Source organism: Carcharodon carcharias, chromosome 13 (assembly GCF_017639515.1).
Source record: "Carcharodon carcharias isolate sCarCar2 chromosome 13, sCarCar2.pri, whole genome shotgun sequence".
In the NCBI taxonomy this organism is placed as follows: domain Eukaryota; kingdom Metazoa; phylum Chordata; class Chondrichthyes; order Lamniformes; family Lamnidae; genus Carcharodon; species Carcharodon carcharias.
Genome location: NC_054479.1, coordinates 127,789,829 through 127,810,756, shown reverse-complemented (window position 1 = coordinate 127,810,756; position 20,928 = coordinate 127,789,829). Strand labels below are relative to the sequence as shown.

At 40.5% G+C, this 20,928-nt stretch overlaps 1 protein-coding gene across 10 annotated transcripts in view; it reads right to left on the bottom strand.

Annotated features, from left to right (window-relative positions):
• The window catches only part of LOC121285771 (putative adenosylhomocysteinase 3), a 108,646-nt gene that overhangs the window by 29,623 nt on the left and 58,095 nt on the right, over positions 1 to 20,928 (bottom strand). For 4 of the 10 annotated variants that reach the window (XM_041202565.1, XM_041202572.1, XM_041202566.1 and 1 more), the window contains exons 3-6: positions 20,158 to 20,187; positions 6,894 to 7,037; positions 4,304 to 4,404; positions 707 to 809 (exon numbers count right to left, since the gene is read on the bottom strand). In XM_041202565.1, the coding sequence (XP_041058499.1) occupies positions 707 to 809; positions 4,304 to 4,404; positions 6,894 to 7,037; positions 20,158 to 20,187 (378 nt within the window). The remainder of the gene's footprint in view (positions 1 to 706; positions 810 to 4,303; positions 4,405 to 6,893; positions 7,038 to 20,157; positions 20,188 to 20,928) is intronic. The other 6 variants (XM_041202570.1, XM_041202571.1, XM_041202574.1 and 3 more) reach the window with 2 other exon arrangements.

The window sequence follows — 20,928 nt, the reverse complement described above, 5'->3', positions numbered from 1 at the left end:
CTGAAAATCAGCTAATACAAATGTGGTGTCTCATTCTCAGTGTTTAATTGCTATTGGATATTTAAAAAAATGTTAAATTTATTTTTCTGTATACATTCCCTTTTTTGGCTCTTACTTTTCTCTTAATCCAACCTTTTCTATGTTCAAACTTTATTTCTATTTTTGTACCTGATCTGGCATTCTAATTTTAGCCACACTAATTTATGCTTCTTTCTTAGTCATTGCACTGTTTATTTAACAATCGATAAGGAGATACACAGGTGCTAGTACAGTTCATTCAGGTCCCAGAAGCCCAGTTTCCCTGGCTGTAAGTTTTTCCAGTTTGCACTTCCAGCAAATTGGGGCACAAAACATCACTGAGATTAAATGGACAAGGGCAAATCTACCTCATGGCAGGTGCCATTAGATTTACACCCACAACAAATTATGGCCCATTGTGTACCATTCCTAAACTGTAGCAGTATTTCACTTGCAACATACAACCTTTAATTGAAAAATTAGTACATTACGTGCCTGCAGAGCAACAGAATAACTGCGAGGGAATCACTCATACTTGGAGGTCATTATTCTACCCTCTGAGCTAAGACGTATTGTATGATCGAGATAAAAAGGAAAATACAAAAGGCAAGGCAAAAGGCATTGAACAAAACGGGGAAAAACGGATCACTTGAATACACCAAACTGATGTTAAACAATTTTCCCTTACTATTCTCAGCCAAAGCAGCAGCCACTTCATTCTGGGTGGAATAAATGTTGCAGGCAGCCCATCTACATTGTGCTCCAAGGGCAGCGAGGGTCTCCATCAGCACCTGCCGCATCAGAAATTAAAACAAGGCAGAGATCACAACAAAGGCAGTGGAGCACCAGACATTGTTCACTCACAGCTACTCAGTTAAAACAAGTATATTTAAACCTCAGGTTTAGCATACACATAACCTTGTGTTTTAAAGTTTACAATTCCTTCCTCCCCACAAATAAACATAATTATTTAAGCAACTGCAGAGTCTGCCTCTGCAAAGCATCCTTCAGCATCCCACTTTATCCAGGAGAAAACTCATTTACAAACATTTCAGTCAGTCTTGTTTCCCGACAGCACCAAAGGCAATTCAGCCCATTTCATTAGCTTTGCTCAGTGATCTCTCCTTGTATTAACTGCAAATTCACACATGTTATATTTACTGTTCACTAAGTTGTTGGTTAGAAAAAGTAACCACATATGTTCCAGTAAAATCATAGTGATTTAAGGAAGACCACCACTATTTGTATTAGCAGTTTGTTGCATAAGGCCACTGATTATACTAATCATATTAGCCAATTATACAAGGAAGCCATTTAAAATGATAAAGATCATGTTACGAGTGAAGCTATAATTTTACCATCAAATACAAATAGCCACTTGGGATACCAGTAAAACAGGCTCCCACAAGATCACAATCCCTTGATTTGTGCTGGAAAGGTGTGGGTGTGTAGACATCTGGGACACAGAGTATGGCTTGGTTGTCTCATCCCTGCAGGTCATATAGTCTGCCAACACTGTGTAGGGTCAAATATGAATAGTGGCCACTTGGGTGATCTTTACAAGGAAGGGCCACTAACATCATCCACCGCCTCCACAAGCCCCCCCTACACATGTTAGAAATGTACCCAGCATACATTATCAGCTTGAGTAAGAAAAAGAGAAGGGTTACAGGGTTGGTGACAGTTTAAAAACATAATCCAATCTATTACAGTGGGCAACTATACAGTGATTAATGGTTTTATATACTCTGATGTAATAGTGAGAGGCTGCACAAGTACTACTAACCCAAATGTAGTCAAAAAGAAAAAATTCTAATAGCATATGAAATAAAGGGAACAGTGGATATGTAGTAGACAATGAATGAATGGTCTACTGGTGATGCTGTTTCTGATAACTCACTAGTGCCACCTGCAGGAATAGATGTGGCACATTGTTAACTTCAATTGCTATGTGGCAAACAGTGGAATAATTGCAAGTGCAAAATGCTGAACTGTAACACAGTATGGAGATGAATGCAGCCTGATAAGCATAACCACCTTCACAGCATAGGGTAAATGGCACAACATTCATTTTACCTGGTAAATCAGTTAAAGGTGCTGTGGGTGAATGTGAACAACAGATGGCACATGAACCTGGTGAGGAAAAGTGTTGGCGGTTGTTTAGTGTACTACTGGTTCCTGCCTTTCTTTCAGCTCCTTATTTCTGGCTCTAAACACAGAAGTTTCAGTGTGGGGAAACATCTGATAGTTAAAGGAAATAAAATAAGGCTTTATAATTAAATATGAGGAAAGATAAATTTAAAAGAGCTGAGAGATAATTTCTGGTCATCATTGTGTTGCAATTATGAGGTTTAAAAGATTTTTTATGTTTTGGGACTGTGTCTTTAATTTAAGGTAAAATGAAGAGGGTCAAGTGACCTGTGCTAAGTCTGCCTGACAACAGACCATGGTGATGGGGCTGTTAAAAATTAAAGGAAGACTAAGACTGTTTTACTGGCAAGGTGTAGATCGTTCACACTAGCAGACAATGGTAGTGGCATCTGTGTTTATAGTGGTCAGACTGCTAGTCTCCAAGGTCCCAGGAAGGTATTGAAAATATGTTGCAAACATTTGAGTTTTAAACTATTCAATTCCACAATAAAATAGAGTTGGGGTCTAAAGAATAGCTAATCAGCATTTCTACCTGCATACAAGACCATCAACAATTTTAGATCACGAACTCTCTCCTCCATCCCCACCCCCTTTCTGATTCCTCTTTTTTTCCCCCCAATAACTTATATAGATTTTTCTTTTCCCACCTATTTTCATTATTTTAAATGTATTTCCATCCATTGTTTTATCTATACCTTTTAGCCTATTTCGATCCCTTCCCTTCCCCCCACCCCACCCCCACTAGGGCCATCTGTACCTTGCTTGTCCTGCTTTCTACCCTTAATTAGCACATTCCTTAGATAATATCATCACCTTCAACACCCCTTTGTCCTTTTGTCTATGACATCTTTTGGCTATCTCCACCTATCACTGGCCCTCTATCCAGCTCTACCTGTCCTACCCCCCACTTAAACCAGCTTATATTTCACCTCTTTTCTATTTTTACTTAGTTCTGTTGAAGAGTCATACGACTCGAAACGTTAACTGCGTTCTTCTCTGCAGATGCTGCCAGACCTGCTGAGTTTTTCCAGGTATTTTTATTTTTATTTTTGTTTTGCATACAAGACCTGCCTGATTCAGGCCATTGTGCTGGGCTTTGAAAGGGGAAGGGTGCAGAGAAAGCCATTGTGATATCAGGTTACAGACTTTCCTAAAATATCACTGAATATCATAGACAGGTTGGGTAGTCTGCAAGCGGGAGCGGAAAAGAGAGAGAAAGAGAGAGAGAAAGAGAAAAAGAGAAAGCGAGCGAGTGCAATAGCAGTCTAGGGCTGAAAGTCTCTATGGTTCACCGCGCAGGAATGCAGGTGGGAACTCATGCCTGGATTGGAAAGACCAAATTCATGAGGAATTAGAACAAGGCTGGAAGATTCGTCTAGCTTGAACTAGAGGAAGCATCTCTGGTGGGGGCTGGGGGAACCTCATTGTGAAAGACAGTCCTGAGATTAACAGAAGTAAACCCTTGGGAGCTAAGAATCACTTTAAACTGTTTACAGGAGAATTGAATGCCTACCTAGAGACAGTGTGAAGTATATCTGTGGTTTATTTTTTCAGTTGTGCTAGAAGTAAAAAAGAGCAAGTTCTGTGATTTAAAGTATTAAGTTGCCTACAAAGATAGAGTTTAGTCAAAAGTGCTTTCAGTCTTTTGTTACAGTAAAAGTCTTAAAACATGAACTCAGTTATTAATTGGAAGTTCAATTTCTTTTTCAAAGTTATCAGTCCCTACATGCATACAATGGGCCGAAGGGCCTTTTCCTGTGCTGTAGACCTCTATCACTCTACGGTGATCATAACAATGGCAAAGGGCATCAGTACAGAGGAATGAAATTTCTTTTTTTTTTTTTACTTGCATCATTAGATGAAGTACAACAGATTGTTGAAGTTCTCCAGACAATGCCCCTCAATTCTAACCTCAGAAGAACATCTCTGCTAGCACCATTATTTTCCACTCGCTAATCCATCTAAGAGTTGGGTGCGAAAAACAATAACTCATTTCACAGTAACCTACATAGCATTAAAAATTTCATCAAGGTGGGCTGGATTGAAACAGGGGCTCTGGACATTGTGTTAATTAAGCCACTCAACATATGCCCCCTGGAATTTTATAACTAGGGATTTAAAACTGGACACTCACCGCAGTCTGGGCTGTAACATGAGTGCAGCCGACTATCTTAGCTCCAGCTAATGGCTTTTCTCCCTGGGCTCGTTTTCGAAGAGCCATGAGTGCTGGCATCTCTGCATCAAAACAACAGTAAGCACAAAATGAGTGAAGAAGTCCTTTATTGCAACACATGATTGCTTGGTTAACAATGAGTTTACTCTGGGAACTCCATGTTCTGTTTTATTCTACAATTTGACAACAAAATGAAAAAGATTGAGGTGTGGTTAGATTAGATTACAAGTGACAATCTAAAAATGTTGGATGTAGGAAACATTTAGATTTTGAACATTCTACTGGATGAAGCTGAACTTGGAGGAGACATTGCACAATTCTGAGAAAACAACTTCACATTCCCCTCTGCCAATACTGAACCAAAGGGAACATCTCTTATATTCAGCAATAATCATGTACAAAGGTTTTCAGTCTCAATGTTAAAATTTCCTAATCCAAATACATGTAAATGACGGGCAGGAAGAGACCAGTTGGTCCATCAAGTTTGCCCCACATGGATAATGCCTGGAGCATCATGGCCAGGCACTTCTTATCCCCACAAGATATCTAATGTCCAGGGAGAGGCAAAAGAATCAAATAGTCAAGGGAAAAATCCAGGGTCAATACGGGAAAAAACCCATAGAAAATTCTTCTCCAATACCCTCAGGCAATTGAAACCAGTCCAGAAGATCACACTGACCATGTGTATGTTAATGCACTTACCTTCTCTATGATGCAATCTCTGCCTCAGTTAAGAACCAGTCGAGCTCCCTCTTGAAGGTATAGAGAGTCAGCACCCACCGCACCAGTCAGCAATGCATTCCAGAGGCTCACTACTCTCTGGGAAAAGAAGAACCATCTAACATCCAGATCTATTCCTATTTTTGCTTAGTTAAAAAGCATGCCACTTGGTCCTCCCCAATCTGTTAAAATAGAGTAACCTACCAATAGGTAGTCAGTGCTGTCCTTTCATTATTTTATATAGTTGAATACCATTACCTAATACTTTGCTCCATTGCAGTCCCAGGTTTCTGTCTCAGCTGACCTTGTCCGTTGTTGCTCGCAGCAGTTTGGAAGACTCATGGAGATGAGCCGTGAACCCCAATAAACCGTATTCATGTAGTCATCAGCATAGCTTGGCCAGCAGGTCATTCTAGAGTAGTCAGTGTATGGCGAGGTCATATTTTGGGTGGCAGCCTCACTACACAGAGAATAGTATCTGTGGGGCATACTACCTACATACAACATCATGCATTATTTTGTTAAAGTCTGAACTCCTGATTGCCACAAAACAATGTTATTTTTAAATTGAATCTTCAAGAGAAAATATTCACATTTTTATGAAGCTGTTGTACCTTTCGATTGTATGATGCTCTGCATGAGGAATGTATTGATGCACCTAGGTTCTTGGCAAACTCTTTTGAATGTAACGAAGCAAGGGCTGTGGCAACCTTTTTGATCTTACTTTCTGCGATAAGTTAGATTTGGGGTGAAGACTGGGTAGGAGGACTTGCTTGTTACTATATTCCTTGGAGTTGTTTGCCTTCATGGCGATTGATGGGTCACTATGCTGGGAAGGGCAGAGCAGTTTATTTTCACCCAGCTTCCAAGAATGGTTTCCAGATTCCTTGGAATCTCTTGGTTTTCAGGTGGAGATTGAAAATTACTTGTTCTGATTAGAGTAGAATAATAACTGGATCTTTACGTAAGATGAACGTAGAGCACAGAAACAGACCATTCAGTCAAACTGGTCTATGCTTGTGTTTATGCTCCATGAAAGCCTTTAAACAGAGGGTACAAGTATAGTGAGCCTCATTTTAAAAAGCATCCACAGCACTACCCTAATGTCTTCTTTGCAAATTCCTCCCTCCAATCTTACACCCAGTAACACACCATTTGCTCCTCTGACCGCCCTCTTTCTTCACCCCAGCATTGGCAGCACAGTCTCCAGACACCTCAGCCCAATCACTGAAACACCTAAATTTCCACACTTCTTCACTTTCTCTTGTCTCCTTTTTAAACCATCTCAAAATCTTTCCAACCAAACTTTAGGTCACCCCTTCTAATCCCACGCTCATGGTTTTGCTTCTTTTTTCTCCCTACCAATGTTTGTGAAAAACCTCGAGATGTTTAAAGCAGTAAATAAATTCAAGATATTACTTTACATATATCTTATCACATTGCAGTTTTGTATTCATTGAATGGATCAGTGAATGGGCTGATGTACATTAATGAAGTCACTATTTCAATCAAAGCCTTCAACTTCCACCCTCCACCCCAATCCCCGCCCACCTCCCAACCCCCCACCATCACCCACCCCCCCCACCCCCCGCCATTTCCAAAATAATGGGTTTCCTATCTCAGTCAGGTCATCAGAGGAAAGATCTTTCATCAGACACGACAAAAGCCAGTAGGAAGACTTCAGCCAGCCTGATTTTTCAGGGAACCCTTGCTTGTCAATGACGATCAAGTATGCTTTGCCATGAATCTTTGTATTTCAAGAAACCAGCTCAGAATGTTGTAAATGAACAAAATGTACCAAAATTGACAACCGCATAGTATCATCTCTCACCTTGTTCTGCAATTTCAATCTCCCTGCGCCCAAAGTCTGCCTGTTTGATGTTTTTGATGCAGAAGTCACTACTGGCTTTCGAATTTTTCTGCTGCTTGTCACGTGGTGATGTTTCATCATCTGAGCTATCGGTGTAAGATGCCGCTAGGAGCAAATGAGAATTAGTGAACAATCAACGCAACAGACAAATATTAATGCCTTATTCAATGCTAATCTGGGAAAGTAGACACTGGGCAGTGAACCCCTCCACACCTTCATCAAAGGTCATGGAGTGTCATGTCGAGAACCACTTGATTCTCAAATATGTTTGAATCAATGCACTTCTATGTAACAGAGTGCATGTGGCTGAGGTGAGGAGGACAGGGTTGATGGTATGAGATTCTGACTTCTTTAAATCCCTGAAAGCATTTCAAATGAAATGCACTTGTACAACTGAATAATCTTTAGTCAAAGCTCAAGTTATATTTTTGCTGAAAGGAGTAAACTGGCTAAAGTTTAGGTGAAAGACTAAAGGAATGTCCACTCTTAGCAGTTTCTTTCAGTTGCCTTTCATGTCTTGATACCTCCCCCCTAATACGGCATGAAGAAATTTTGCTTCAGTGACACTTAACTGGAATGGAGGTCTTTGGATGCCCATTACTTCTACATGCCTTAATATACAGTGGTAAAGTCTGAAATCAGCATCTAAACACAGTCATCCCTTGTTGCTCTTTGCTTCCTCATGACCTTCAGTATACAAATACTGCTTACAACTCCCTGACTAACAAGGAAACCATAGAAAATATAGTATCAAAGCAAACTTTATGAAGTGTTTTAAAACAGCACGCTACTTCAGGACAGAGACCTCAAATGCTGGTTTTACGCTGAGTCACAGTGATCTCTGGGAGCCATGTAGGGTTCATCCTCCAATATAAAGACCTACACAGACAGTGGCTTGCCATTTTCCATTATAGAAACTGGCTTTCTTATCCAGACAGAATTTGAGGGCCCACAATACCTTTAGATCTGAAATCTTATTTCTTTTCAAAAAAGGTGGAATGCAACCAACAGGATGATCAACATCTGCACCCAGCTGCTGTGGAAGCATTGGGTTGAGTTATCAGAGATAGTGCAAATTATGCAGCTCTCCCAAATGCTTCAGTCATATCTTGAAACATAAAGGGTTAATTTCACACAATTTACAGTGTCAAACACTAAAAGCGATCATAAATGTTTCAAAGCTTGTAGAACTATCACCATACATGTACTGTGTTTAAGGTTGTTGGATTTTTTTTTTTGCACATGGTCACACTGATTACCTATCCCTAGTTGCCCTAAGGTGATGGGCCTTCTCCTTGTGCTGCTGCAATCACACAATCCTGACTTGGAACAATAGCATCCTTCCTTCACTGTCACTGGGTCAAAATCTTGGAACTCCTTCCCTAACAGCACTATGGGTGTATCTACACCATACAGAATGAAACGGTTCAAGAGGGCATCTCATCGTCACCTCCTCAAGGGCAATGAGAAATGGGCAATAAATGCTGGCCTTGCCAGTGATGTTCACATCCCAGGAAAGAATAATAAAAAGTCCTCATGGTGGCACTGCTCCCACCAATGGGTGGAGAATTCCAAGACATTGATCCAGCAACAATAAATGAACAGCATCATGACCAAAATAAAAGCAAAAAACTGCAGATGCTGGAAATCCAAAACAAAAACAAAAATACCTGGAAAAACCCAGCAGGTCTGGCAGCATCTGTGGATAGGAGCACAGTTAATGTTTCGAGTCCGAATGACCCTTCAACATAAGTAAAAATAGGAGAGAGGTCAAATATAAGCTGGGGGGGTGGGGGGGGGGGGGGGGGGGTGCGTGTGGGGGGGAGTGGGGCGGAGACGAGAAGAGCTGGATAGAGGGCCAGCAATAAGACCAAGTTGAAATGGATAGGAGCACAGTTAACGTTTTGAGTCCGAATGACCCTTCAACAGAACTAAGTAGAAATAGAAGAGAGGTGAAATATAAGCTGGTTTAAGGTGGGTGGGGGACACCAGAAGAGCTGGATAGAGGGCCAGCAATATGACCAAATTGAAATGGTGCTTAGCTTGGAAGGGAACATAGAGGTGATGGTGTTCTCATGACATTCACAGAATCTCACAGTGCAGAAGAGGCTCTTCGGCCCATCAAGTCTGCACCGACACATGAGAAACATTGTTCTTATCCTTCTCTATGGTAGAGGTTGCAGGGGACAAGCATGCTGTCAAAGTAACCTTAATGTATCCTGTAAATCATACATATCACAGCCACAGTGATGAAGAAGGTAGATATTGAGTCCAGTGGCAGGGGCATCGATCAATCCAACTGCTCATATCTAAGGGAGAGGCAAGTATCCCATTAAACCACTGACTGGAGTAAGCAAAATGGGGACCCAGAGGCAGTAGCCACCACCTAGAAGAACAGGCAGAAAGAGGACCCAGGGCAGTAACGATCACCTAGAAGAGCTATCTAATCCAATCTCTGACTCTAGAGTGAAGCGTCCGCATTCTGAGAGAAATCAAAGTGTGGCATCAATAAGTAATTGGCTGATGAATATTTTGCTCGTTTATCTTCAAAACTTGTATAATTTTTTTAGTAATTGTGAAGTTTTATTAGCTGTAGTAAGGTTTACTAGCAGTAGTAAAGATTATTGGGAGTAGCATGTTTATTAGTCATAAATTAATTAAGAATAAATAAATTAATTAACACATAATAAAGATAGCAGGGCAGGTGATGTGTTGCGGCTGCATAACATGCGAGTTCCTGGACACTGAGGTGATTCACGTCTGCAGTAAGTGCCTGCGGCTTGAGGAGCTTTGGCCCAGAATCATTGAGCTGGAGGCCGAGCTGCAGACACTGCAATGCATCAAGGAGGGGGAAGATTACCAGGACATTTTGTACCAGGAGGCAGTCACAACCCTTAGGATAGGGTCTTCTGATTTGGTCAGTGAACAGGGACAGGAGGGTGTGACTGTGAATGAGGCAGGGAGAGGGACCCAGAAGATAGAAGTGGAGGAGCCTCAGTCTTTGAAATTGTCTAACAGGTTCAAGGTTCCTGCTGCCTGTATGGATGGAAGTGGTGGCTGCAAGGATGAGCAAACTGGCCATGGCACCATGGTACAGGAAGCCATTCAAGTAGGGGAAGTTAACAAAAATGTGGTGGTAATTGGGGACAGTTTAGTCAGGGGGATAGTTCTCTGCAGCCAAGAGAGGGAGTCCAGGCAGCTGTGTTGCCCGCCCAGTGCCAGGGTTTGGGACATCTGCTCTGGGCTGGAGAGGAACTTGCAGTGGGAGGGGGAGGATCCAGCAGTTTTGATCCACGCAGGTACCAACAGCGTAGGTAGGACCAGGAAAGAGGTTCTGCTGAGGGAGTATGAGCAGCTAGGGCTAAATTAAAAAGCAGAACCTCAAAAGGTAATAATCTCTGGATTACTACTTGAACCACGAGCAGACTGGTGTAGTTAAATCAAATTAGAGTTAAATGTGTGGCTCAAAGAATGGTGTGGGAGAAATGGGTTTTGATTCATGGGGCACTGGTACCAGTGCTGGGGAAAGTGGGAACTGTATCGTTGGGATGGTCTTCACCTGAACCCTCTGGGACAAGTGTTCTGGCAAGTCGTATAACGAGGGCAGTAGAGTGGGCTTCAAACAAAATAGTAGGAACAAGAGATCCAGTTTGGTAAAATGTGATAAGTTAAATAAAGGAGACAATGCAAAAGAGCGAGATAAGAATAAGGGAAATGATCAGAGAAGGGACAGCAGGAAGGAACAGAGTGTATAAACCTAAGAGTGCACCAACAGATAAGGCTAAGGGTTACAAATAGAAGTAAAAAGACAGGGCTAAAGGCTCTGTATCTGAATACACAGCATACATAACAAAACAGATGAATTGACAGCACAAATATAATCTGATAGCCATTACAGAGACATGATCGCAGGATGACAAAGACTGGGACCTGAAGGGATATTCAAGGGTATTAGACATTTAGGAAGGACAGGAAGCTAGGAAAAGATTGAAGGATAGCTTTGGTTAATTAAGGATGACATTTGTACAATGGAGAGAGATGACCTTAGTTTTGGAGATCAAGACGTAGAATCAGTTTGGGTAGAGATGAGATATTGTAAAGTTAAGTTACTTGTGGGAATGGTTTATAGGCCCCTAAACAGTAACCACACTGTAGGACAGGGTTACAGGAAGAAATAATGGGGATTTGCAAGAAAGGTACAGCAATAATCATGGGCGGTTTTAATCTGCATGCAGATTGGGCAAATCAAATTGGCAAAGGTAATCTGGATGATGAGTTCATGGAGTGTTTTTGGGACTGTTTCTTAGAGCAGCACATTTTAGCACTAACCAGAAAGCAAGCTATACTAGATCTGGTAACGTGCAATGAGACAGGATTAATGAATGACCATTTAGTGAAGGCACCTTTAGGCAGCACTGATCATAATATTATTGAATTTCACATTCAGCTTGAGGGAGAGAGGAGTGGATCTAAGACTAGTGTTTTAAACTTAAGTAAGGGTAATTGAGGACATGAAGACAGAGCTGGCTAAAGTGAACTGGAAAATTAGGTTAAGGGATAGGTCAGTAGAGATGCAGTGGCAGACAGTTAAGGAGTTTTTTCAAATTACTCAGAAAAGATGCATCACAGAATGTTATGGCGCAGAAGGAGGCCTTTCAGCCCATCATGTCTGTACAAGCTCTCCAAATGAGCAGCATGAGTGCCATTCTCCTGCCTTTTCCCTGTACCCTTGCACATTGTTTCTATTCAAATAACCATCTAATACCCTCTTGAATACCTTGATCAAACACGCCTCCACCAGACTTCCAGGCAGTGCATTCCAGACTTGAACCACTCGCTGTGCGAAAAAGCTTTTTCTCACATTACTTTTGCTTGTTTTGCAAATCACTTTAAATCTGTGTCCTCTCATTCTTGATCTTTTTACGACTGGGAACAGTTTCTCTCTATCTACAATATCCAGCCCCGTCATGATTTTGAATGCCTCTATCAAATCTCCTCTTAGCCTTCTCCTCTCTAAGGAGGACAATCCCAACCTCTCCAATCTATCCTCATAGCTGAAGTTTCTCATCCCTGGAACCATTTTTGCAAACCTCTTCTGCACTCTCTTCAATGCGTTCACATCCTTCCTGTAGTGTGGCGCCCAGAACTGTACACAATACTTCAGCTGAGATCTAACTAGTGTCTTATATAAGCTCAGCCTAATCTGCCCCTATTATAATAAAGTCCAGGACACTATGCTTTAACAACTACTCTCTCCACTTTCAATGACTATGCACATATTCTCCCAGGTCTTTCTGCTCCTGCAACCCCTTCAAAATTTCACCCCTTATTTTAAATTGTCTGTCCACGTTCTTCCTACCAAAATGTATCACTTCACATTTTTCCGCACTGAACTTCATCTGCCACCTATCTGCCCACTCCACCAACTTCCCAATGTCCTTTTGAAGTTCTATACTGTCCTCACAGTTTACAATGTTTCCAAGTTTCGTATCATCTGCAAACTTTGAAATTGTCCCCGCACACCAAGATCTAGGTCATTAATATGTAATCAGGAAAAGCAAGGGTCCCAAAACCCAACTCTACTACAAACCTTCCTCCAGCCTGAAAAATATCCATTGACCATTACCCTGTTTCCTACTACTCAGCCAATTTTGTATCCATGTTGTTACTGTCCCTTTTATTCCACGAGATTTTTCAAGTCTGTTGTGTAGCATTGTATTGAATGCCTTTTGAAAGTCCATGTACACCACATTAACAGCATTACCCTCATCAAACCTCTCTGTTACCTCTTCAAAAAACTCCAACAAGTTAGTTAAACATGATTTTCTCCTTTAGAAATCCATGCTGGCTGTTCCTAATCGACCCACCTTTTTCCATGTGATTATTAATTCTATCCTGAAAAATTGTTTCAAGAAGCTTCCCTACCACTGAAGTTAAACTGACTGGTCTATAATTGCTGGGCTTATCCTTACAACCTTTTTGGAACAAGGGCATAATGTTTACAATTCCAGTGAAGGGAAGGATGCACCATCCATGGCTAGATAAGGAAGGTAAGATGGTATCAAATTGAAAGAAAAAGCATATAATTCCACAATGATGCGTGACAGGTCAGAAGATTGGACAGAATATAAGGAACAGTAAAGAATGAGTAAAAGATTAATAAGGAGGGAGAACTCTAGCTATGAGAGAAAGCTAGCTAGAAATATATTTAAAAAAAAGATAGAAAGAGTTTCTATAGGTATTTAAAAAGGAAAAGAGTAAGTAAAATGAGCAATGGTCCTCTAAAGAGTGAGTATGGGGAATTAATAATGGAAAATAAAGAAATGGTGGAGGAATAGAACAGATATTTTGCATCTGTCTTCAATGTAGCGGATAATAAATAACACCCCAGAAATAATTGTGAATCAGGAGGTGAAAGGGAGGGAGGAACTTAAAACAATTACAATTACCAGAGAAAGGGTACTGAGAAAATTATTAGAACTAAAAGCTGACAAGTTCCCAGGTTCTGATGGATTTCATCCTAGGGTCTTAAAAGAAGTGACAGCTGAGTTAGTAGGTTTTAATATTCCAATATTCCTGAGATTCTGGAAAGGTCTCATCAGATTGGAAAATAGTGAATGTAACTCCTCCCTATTCAAGAAACAAGGGAGGAAGAAAACAGGAAACTACAGGCCAGTTAGCTTAACATCTATCGTAGGGAAATTGCTGGAATATATTAAGGAGATTATAGCGGGGCACTGAGAAAATCTCAATGCAATCAGGCAAAGTCAACATAGTTTTGTGAAAGGGGAATCATGTTTGACTAACTTATTGGGGTTCTTTGAGGAAGTTACAAGTAACCTGGATAAAGGGGAACCTGTGGATGTGCTATACTTAGATTTAAAGAAGGCATTAAATAAGAGACCACGGTGTAGTGGGTAACATATTAACATGGATAGAGAATTGGTTAGCTAACAGGAAGCAGAGAGTAGGGATAAATGGGTCTTTTTCAGGTTGGCAAGATGTGACAAGTGGAGTGCCAAAGGGGTCAGTGCTGGGGCCTCAATTATTTACAATTTATATCAATGACTTGGATGAAGGGATCAAATGTATTGTTGCTAAATTTGCCGATGGCAACAAAGATAGATAGGAAAGTAAGCTGTGAAGAGGACATAAGCAGTCTGTAAAGGGACATAGAAAGGGAGTGGGCAAAAATTTTGCAGATTGGAGTATAATGTGGGAAAATGTGAACTTGTGTGCACTTCGGCAGAAAAATAGAAAAATAGGATATTATTTAAATGGAGAGAGTTTGCAGAACTCGGAAGGACAGAGGGATCTGGGTGTTCTGGTATATGAATCAGAAAAAGTTAGTATGTAGGCACATGAAGTGATTCTGCAGGTAAATGAAATGTTGTTTATTTCAAAGGGAACGGAATATTCAGGGCTTTAGTGAGACCGCATCTAGGAGTACCGCGAACAGTTTTGGTCTCCTTATTTAAGGAAGGATATAAATGCAATAGAAGCAGTTCAGAGAAGATTCACTCAACTGATACCTGGGATGGGGGGGGCGGGGCGATTGCTTACAAGGAAAGGTTGGCCAGGCTGGGCTGGTATGCTTTGGAGTTTACAAGATTGGGAGGTGATCTTATTGAAACATGTAAGATTCTGAGGGGACTTGACAGGGTGGATATTGAAAGGATGTTTCCCTTTGTAGAACAGACTAGAAATAGGGAGAGAGTTTAAATTGAGGGGTCTCCCATTTAAGGTGAAAGTGAGAAAACAATTTTTCTCTGAGGGTCGTGAATCTTTGGAACTCTCTTCCCCAGAGAGTGGTAGAGGCAGGATCAATTAATATTTTAAGGCAGAGGTAAATAGATTCTTGACTAACATGGGAATCAAAGCTTATCAGACATAGGTGGAACATGGGAGATGAGGCCACAATCAGATCAACCATGATCTTACTGAATGGCGGAGCAAGCTTGAGGGGCCGAATGGCCGTCTCCTACTCCTAATTCATTAGTTCGTATGGCTTGAGTCTCCTAGGTAGTGGAGATGTTTTAAGGGGTCAGGAGTTTAGCACTTGTTGCAAACTACAGGGTCTCTGGGCCTGTTCCTTTAGCCATGGCGTTGATATGGCTGATTTAGTTTAGCAAATAGTCATGGTGACCTCCAAGATGTTGATGGTGGGATTTCAGCAATGGTGCACCTATTGAAGGTCAAGGGACAGTTTGAAATGGTCATTATCTGGCATTTATGTGGGATAACAGGTACTTGCCACTTGACAGTCCAAACCTGGATGTTACCCAGGTTCTGTTGTAGGCTGGAATCAGTTGCTTCATTTTCAGAGGAATTGCAAACACTGGAATTACTAGCAAACAGTCGGAGACAGTGGCATAGTGGTACTGTCACCGGACTAGTATTCCAGAGACCCAGGATAATGCTCCGGGGACCTGTGATCGAATCCCACCATGGCAGATGGTGAAATATGAATTCAATAAAAATCTGGAATTAAAAGTTTGATGGTAGCCATGAAACCATTGTCAATTGTTGTAAAAACCCATCTGGTTCACGAAGGAAGGAAATCTGCCATCCTTACCTGGTCTGGCCTACATGTGACCCCAGACCCACAGCAAATGCCCTCTGAACAATTAGGGGTGGGCAAAAATGCTTGCCTAGCCAGTGACGCCCACATCCCATGAACGAATATATTTTAAAAATCCTGGATGGAGAAAAGGGCATTGATGCAGCAGCTGAAGATGGTTGGGCATTTTCGTGAGGAATTTCCCCAAGTAATCTCTTGGCTTCTGACAACTGCAACTGTCTTCTTTTGTGTCAAGTATGACTCCTGTCACTGGATAGTTTTCTCTTTGGCCCCCATTGACTTCAGTTTTTCCACAGCTCTATTTGGTTATATGTTGCTTTTATTTCACTCTACTTAATCGCGTTAAGAGCTCTGTAGGTACATTAATGCTAACTTTCAAAGCCGCTGTTCTCATTGCTCCTTCATTTCACAATCCTAGAAACAACCAATGTAAATTATATACAACATGGCTTTGAAATACAACTTGCTGTGCAGGGGCTGATTCTATTAGCCAACAAAAAAGTAAGCACAATTATGAAGATGAATGTCTCCTATCAATTCTGATGATTACTAACATCACTAAGACACCATAAACCCTACCCTTTGCGAAGGCAGAATAAGGAAAAAAGAAAAGTGAAAGGACAATAAGCAGTCTTCCCATCATCTAATTCATGTGTCAAATATCCAGGGGTTAGTAACTGTATTCCATCTTCTAAATACAAGGAGAGTTGCAGGGATGATAATTGCCAGAACGCCCCATAGGCAGAGCAACAAATTTGACTATGATTAAATGTTGACATTTTAAAACATTTTGAGGCTCTTTTAGCAATGTGACATGTTGAAACTTCTATTGTCTTTGAATGTTATGTGGAAAAAATGACAATGGGACAGTTACAACTGGGCTACCAAAAGAGGTACAGAAGCTAGGATGAAGCTTCAAAGCTGAACAAGGTGCTGCCTCGTTCTCATCCTATACTGCATCATGCAAGTTTAGTTATAAAAGCAAAGAACTGCGGATGCTGGAAGTCCAAAACAAAAACAGAAACAGAAATACCTGGAAAAACTCAGCAGGTCTGGCAGCATCGGTGGAGAAGAGCACAGTTTTGTTGAAGGGTCATGAGGACTCAAAACGTCAACTGTGCTCTCCTCTGCCGATGCTGCCAGACCTGCTAAGCTTTTCCAGGTATTTCTGTTTCTGTTCATGCAAGTTTAGTTCTTCAATTTCTCCATAATCACGTCTCCAGATGGTAGCTTGTACAATGTAATACTTTTCTCAAGCAGACATTCTTAAATAGAACTTGGAAGGTAAGCAGCTATCATAGGAGAGCCTGACCCTGTCTGTGCCAAACATCTAGCAGGAGTCACTAGGCTGAAGTAGTCTATTTCCAGTAGTTGAGGGATCTCAAATGAGGGGCCGTAAGATTGAAGGCAAGAGATTTCAAAGAGAGAACAGTACGAGCTTCTTTATATAAGAGTCATGAGGTTATGAAATTCACTCCAGGACTGCGGTTGAGACAGAAACTGTCAACATTCAAGATTAGTTTGAGTAGGTCAATGATGGAAAAAGGGTTGAAGGGTTAAAGAAATGGGTTGCATAAATGTAAATAGGATTATTTGTTTTGTGGAAGGTAAGCATCAACATAGGCAAGTGTGGCTGAATGGCCCCATTTCATTTCTGCCTTGTGACTCTTATGTATCCAATTACGTGACACATTTACCCACTGAGTGAACAACAAGGATAGTTTTATAATCTTTATGGCTAGGAAGGTGCAACAGAACTTATGTAATGAACTGAACGGTAAAGGATAAATGAGTGATGCAATCAATAGCTTTTTATAAACTAATATGCCTACTACTGATTATCTGGGAATATTTACCCAATGCCCAAACTTATTGATCAGGATTCTGTCATTCCCACTGAACTGTCAATTTAAGAAAGACTCAAAGATAGGCTGAACAAAAAATAAAGCAAGCGAAAACTTAAAAAAATAGTCTTTATGCCAGGGAGCAAAAATAGTGGAATAGCTGTACATCATATACATGTGACATGTTATGACAAGATTTTAATTTGTGGTGCCATGTGGCAACCATATGAAGAACATCTGTGAACACCATCAAGACAGGGTCACCATCACTAAATTTCCTATCTGATCTCCAACAGGTAGCCTGCTCTTAACACCAGGGCCAAGATTTAATCTCAACAAATCCAAGGCACAAACTACTGGGATCACTGATTACTAACAAGAGGCAAAGTGATTTAATTAGTGAACACCATCCTCTTTGGGACAAAGAGGAGAGGAGACAGCGAAGCTTCAGCAGATTTCCAAGTTTATATGTATTAAACAAAAAAAAAATCAATTAATTTCATACTTAAATGCCAGGGTATGATGTGTTAACCATGGATCAATTTCCTTAAGTTTGTCAGAATTCATGTCAAAAGGTGCGAGCCTAAACCCCCAGTGACCTTCCAATCCTGAGGAATAATATAACAAATTAGAGTGGGGATAGTACAATGAATCTGGATTTTAACAGTGTGGACAAAGGATTAAGGAACTCATCTGCAGTATACATAGGACACATTTTTCCAAGGGTCAATTTAAATGGTTGGAAAATTATGTACAGAACGTCCCCAAGTTCCTGATTACACACTCTTGGTGGGCAAACCCCCTGCCAGAGTAGCAAAGTCAGAAATGCCTTAGATTTCCCTCCCTGGAAATGGGACATAAAGCCCAAATGTAATGCTGTAGTCCATCCAGGTTCCCTCAGCTCAACCTACTTACAACAGACTGAGGATCAAATCCAGAGACACCCTGGTTTTTATGGCTTAGCAACACAAGTCACGGATGTAGTTGCTTCTATTGTCCTGGAATTGTAGATTCACATGTACAGTTATGGGGCCATTCAACTTCCAATACGCACTTGCCAATCAAAATCAAAGTATGGATGGGAGGGCGAGAGAAAGAGTGACTAGATTATAATTATCCAAATGGATATTACATAATAAGGCGAAGGAGAGATCGCTGCATATTATGAGTGTTTAACTTATTGTGCAGTGTTGTCATCCTTCACCTAAATAAACACTTCTTTTCTGACCATCTCAGCAATAACTTTATAGACTAGAAGTATAGGTAAAATAAAAGTAAACCAGCTTCACAAAGGAGTGACTTTACTCAGTTTCAATGCTTTTTTACTACATATATTAAACAGACCAGTTTACTCAAGGAAATTATTTCTAAAAAATAAATTTACTTTTTCCTTGAAGTGACTGCAGCAAATCCGCCCTCCCCATGCTACACAACAAAACTGCTTGAATTGCAATTGTCAAAGATTTTCTTTGTAAAACAAGCAGTCAGGACTGTTGGGCCTTGGTAAAAAAAAATTAAATGACAAAATGAGATAGAAGTTGGAGTAATTTAAATAAAAGTATATTCCTTTTGTCTTCTTGGGAACAAGATAGTTAGCTATGGTTAGGGCTGCTGAATATGCTAAAATAAGCTATTTGGCATTTACTGATCCAGGGTCAAACACATCAGGCCCCTGATTTAACTTAAGAGAAGGTTAACTCCAGGAATTTGGTAAGTACAGGATTAATGTTTATCATAATGATCAATCCTAATTCATTGCTCTAGGATATACTCTGAAGACATTAAGACCTCCCACAACTGTTCTAGATCTTCCCTATTGATAACATTATGAATGGACAATAGTCTAGGAGGTCTCAATGACTTAGTGCAATGTTTTCCTGTTGAATACAGCACTCCATGTAAAGTGCCTAACAATCATAGAGCTTCCTCCTCTCTCCAAGCCCATAACTTTAATAAAAGGTGCGTTTAAGTGTGGTAGTGAGCTACACAAACTACAAATAATAGGGTTTGACCCTTGGTCTGTTCTGAGTTAACTGATCTTAGGCAGTGGTAGGAGTCCTACAATTAGCCTCAGTGCATTTGAGAATTTAGGGAGAGTAGAAGAGGAAAATTGAGGAATTCTCAAGTCTGATCGCTTTCCAGTGGCTCCTGCTGCAAAATGGATCGATAATAGCACCAGTTTTGACTGTGCAGCTTCTGTCTCCCCAGCATGAACAGCATGACAACACTGCCTTAAATTCACACATCACAAATGGTCATTTAGGCAAGATATTGGAAGGCTGCTGGTGCCCAATGAACTATAGCAGAATGATTCAACAACTTCAAGGGACAAAATGAAAAGGAAATACCCCAAAGGTATGGGTTTAGAATTATTTGTTGGTGACATTTAATAGACAAATACTCAATGCACTTGTAGGAAAGCCACAGCTCTGTTACATTATAGCATTTAACCTGTTATTTAAAATAGGTTAACACTTCCACTAAAAACCAAAAAGGTGTCATGTGTCAAAAAGGTGGCTGTATTTAGCAGTTATTTTCCATTGTTGCTGTCAGTAATTAGCATAATTATTCATAACACCCAATGCTCCCAAAAAAACACAAAAATCAAGTTCATTATAACAGGGCACTATCTTAATTCGGTTTATCTTCCCAGCTGCAAAATGGCTTCCTCTGTCTGTTCTTTTTGACATGAGATGTAATTGCCACAGGTGAGTATACACTGGGACAAGTGATTGCTTTCCTCATACCTGTCTCTATGAACAGCTTCATTTTTTCCAAACTATTTCTACCATCTGCTTACCATTATTTTGATTAGACATACCCATCAGTTCTGGAGAGAAGAAAAAAAAGAAGCTGGTTAGTGGCTAGTTCCATCACTGCATAGAGAACGATGGTGAGTTGCAGATTTGAAGCAAACAGCAAGCGATCACTTGGAGGTTAATGCAGTTCAGCGCAAGGCTGTGGTCAGATTCTAGTAATAATTTCAATGTGATAAATCCTTAATAATTCAAGAATAAAGCTGTTAATTGTGTAGGCAGAGGATAGTTAAACTTAGACTTTCCTCTCAATAGCGCAGCATTAATATAAAGCACTGATCTCTTTAGATTAATCCTTTGCACAGGCAACACACATTCCTGAACATTTTTCAGATTCTTGCATTTACAACAGAATGTTTCATTTAGAGGATAAAATGAAAAAGGCCAAAGTTGTGGTAATTATTAAATAATGCTGTGCGAGTCATTTTGCACAGTTGCACTGCAATCTGCAGCAGTCCCAAGATCATAACTGTCATGGGTAAAAACAGCAAGCAGCTGTGGTATTTAGGAGTAGAAGAAACACTCTTGCCAGGCTCCTGAACATTTATATAACTTCTGTAAAAAGTCTTTTGAGGTGCCTCATAAACAGAAATCAGGAAATGGATGCCTAGTCATGGAGAGTAGCCAAAAGTTTGTCAAAAAGATGCATTGTCAGCAAATGTTTAAAGAAGGTGGAGAGAAAAGTGCTTGGGATAGCAAAAAACATTTGGATGAGCGCTGGGAGAGATGGAACAGGTTGATCTGTAAAATCAAAT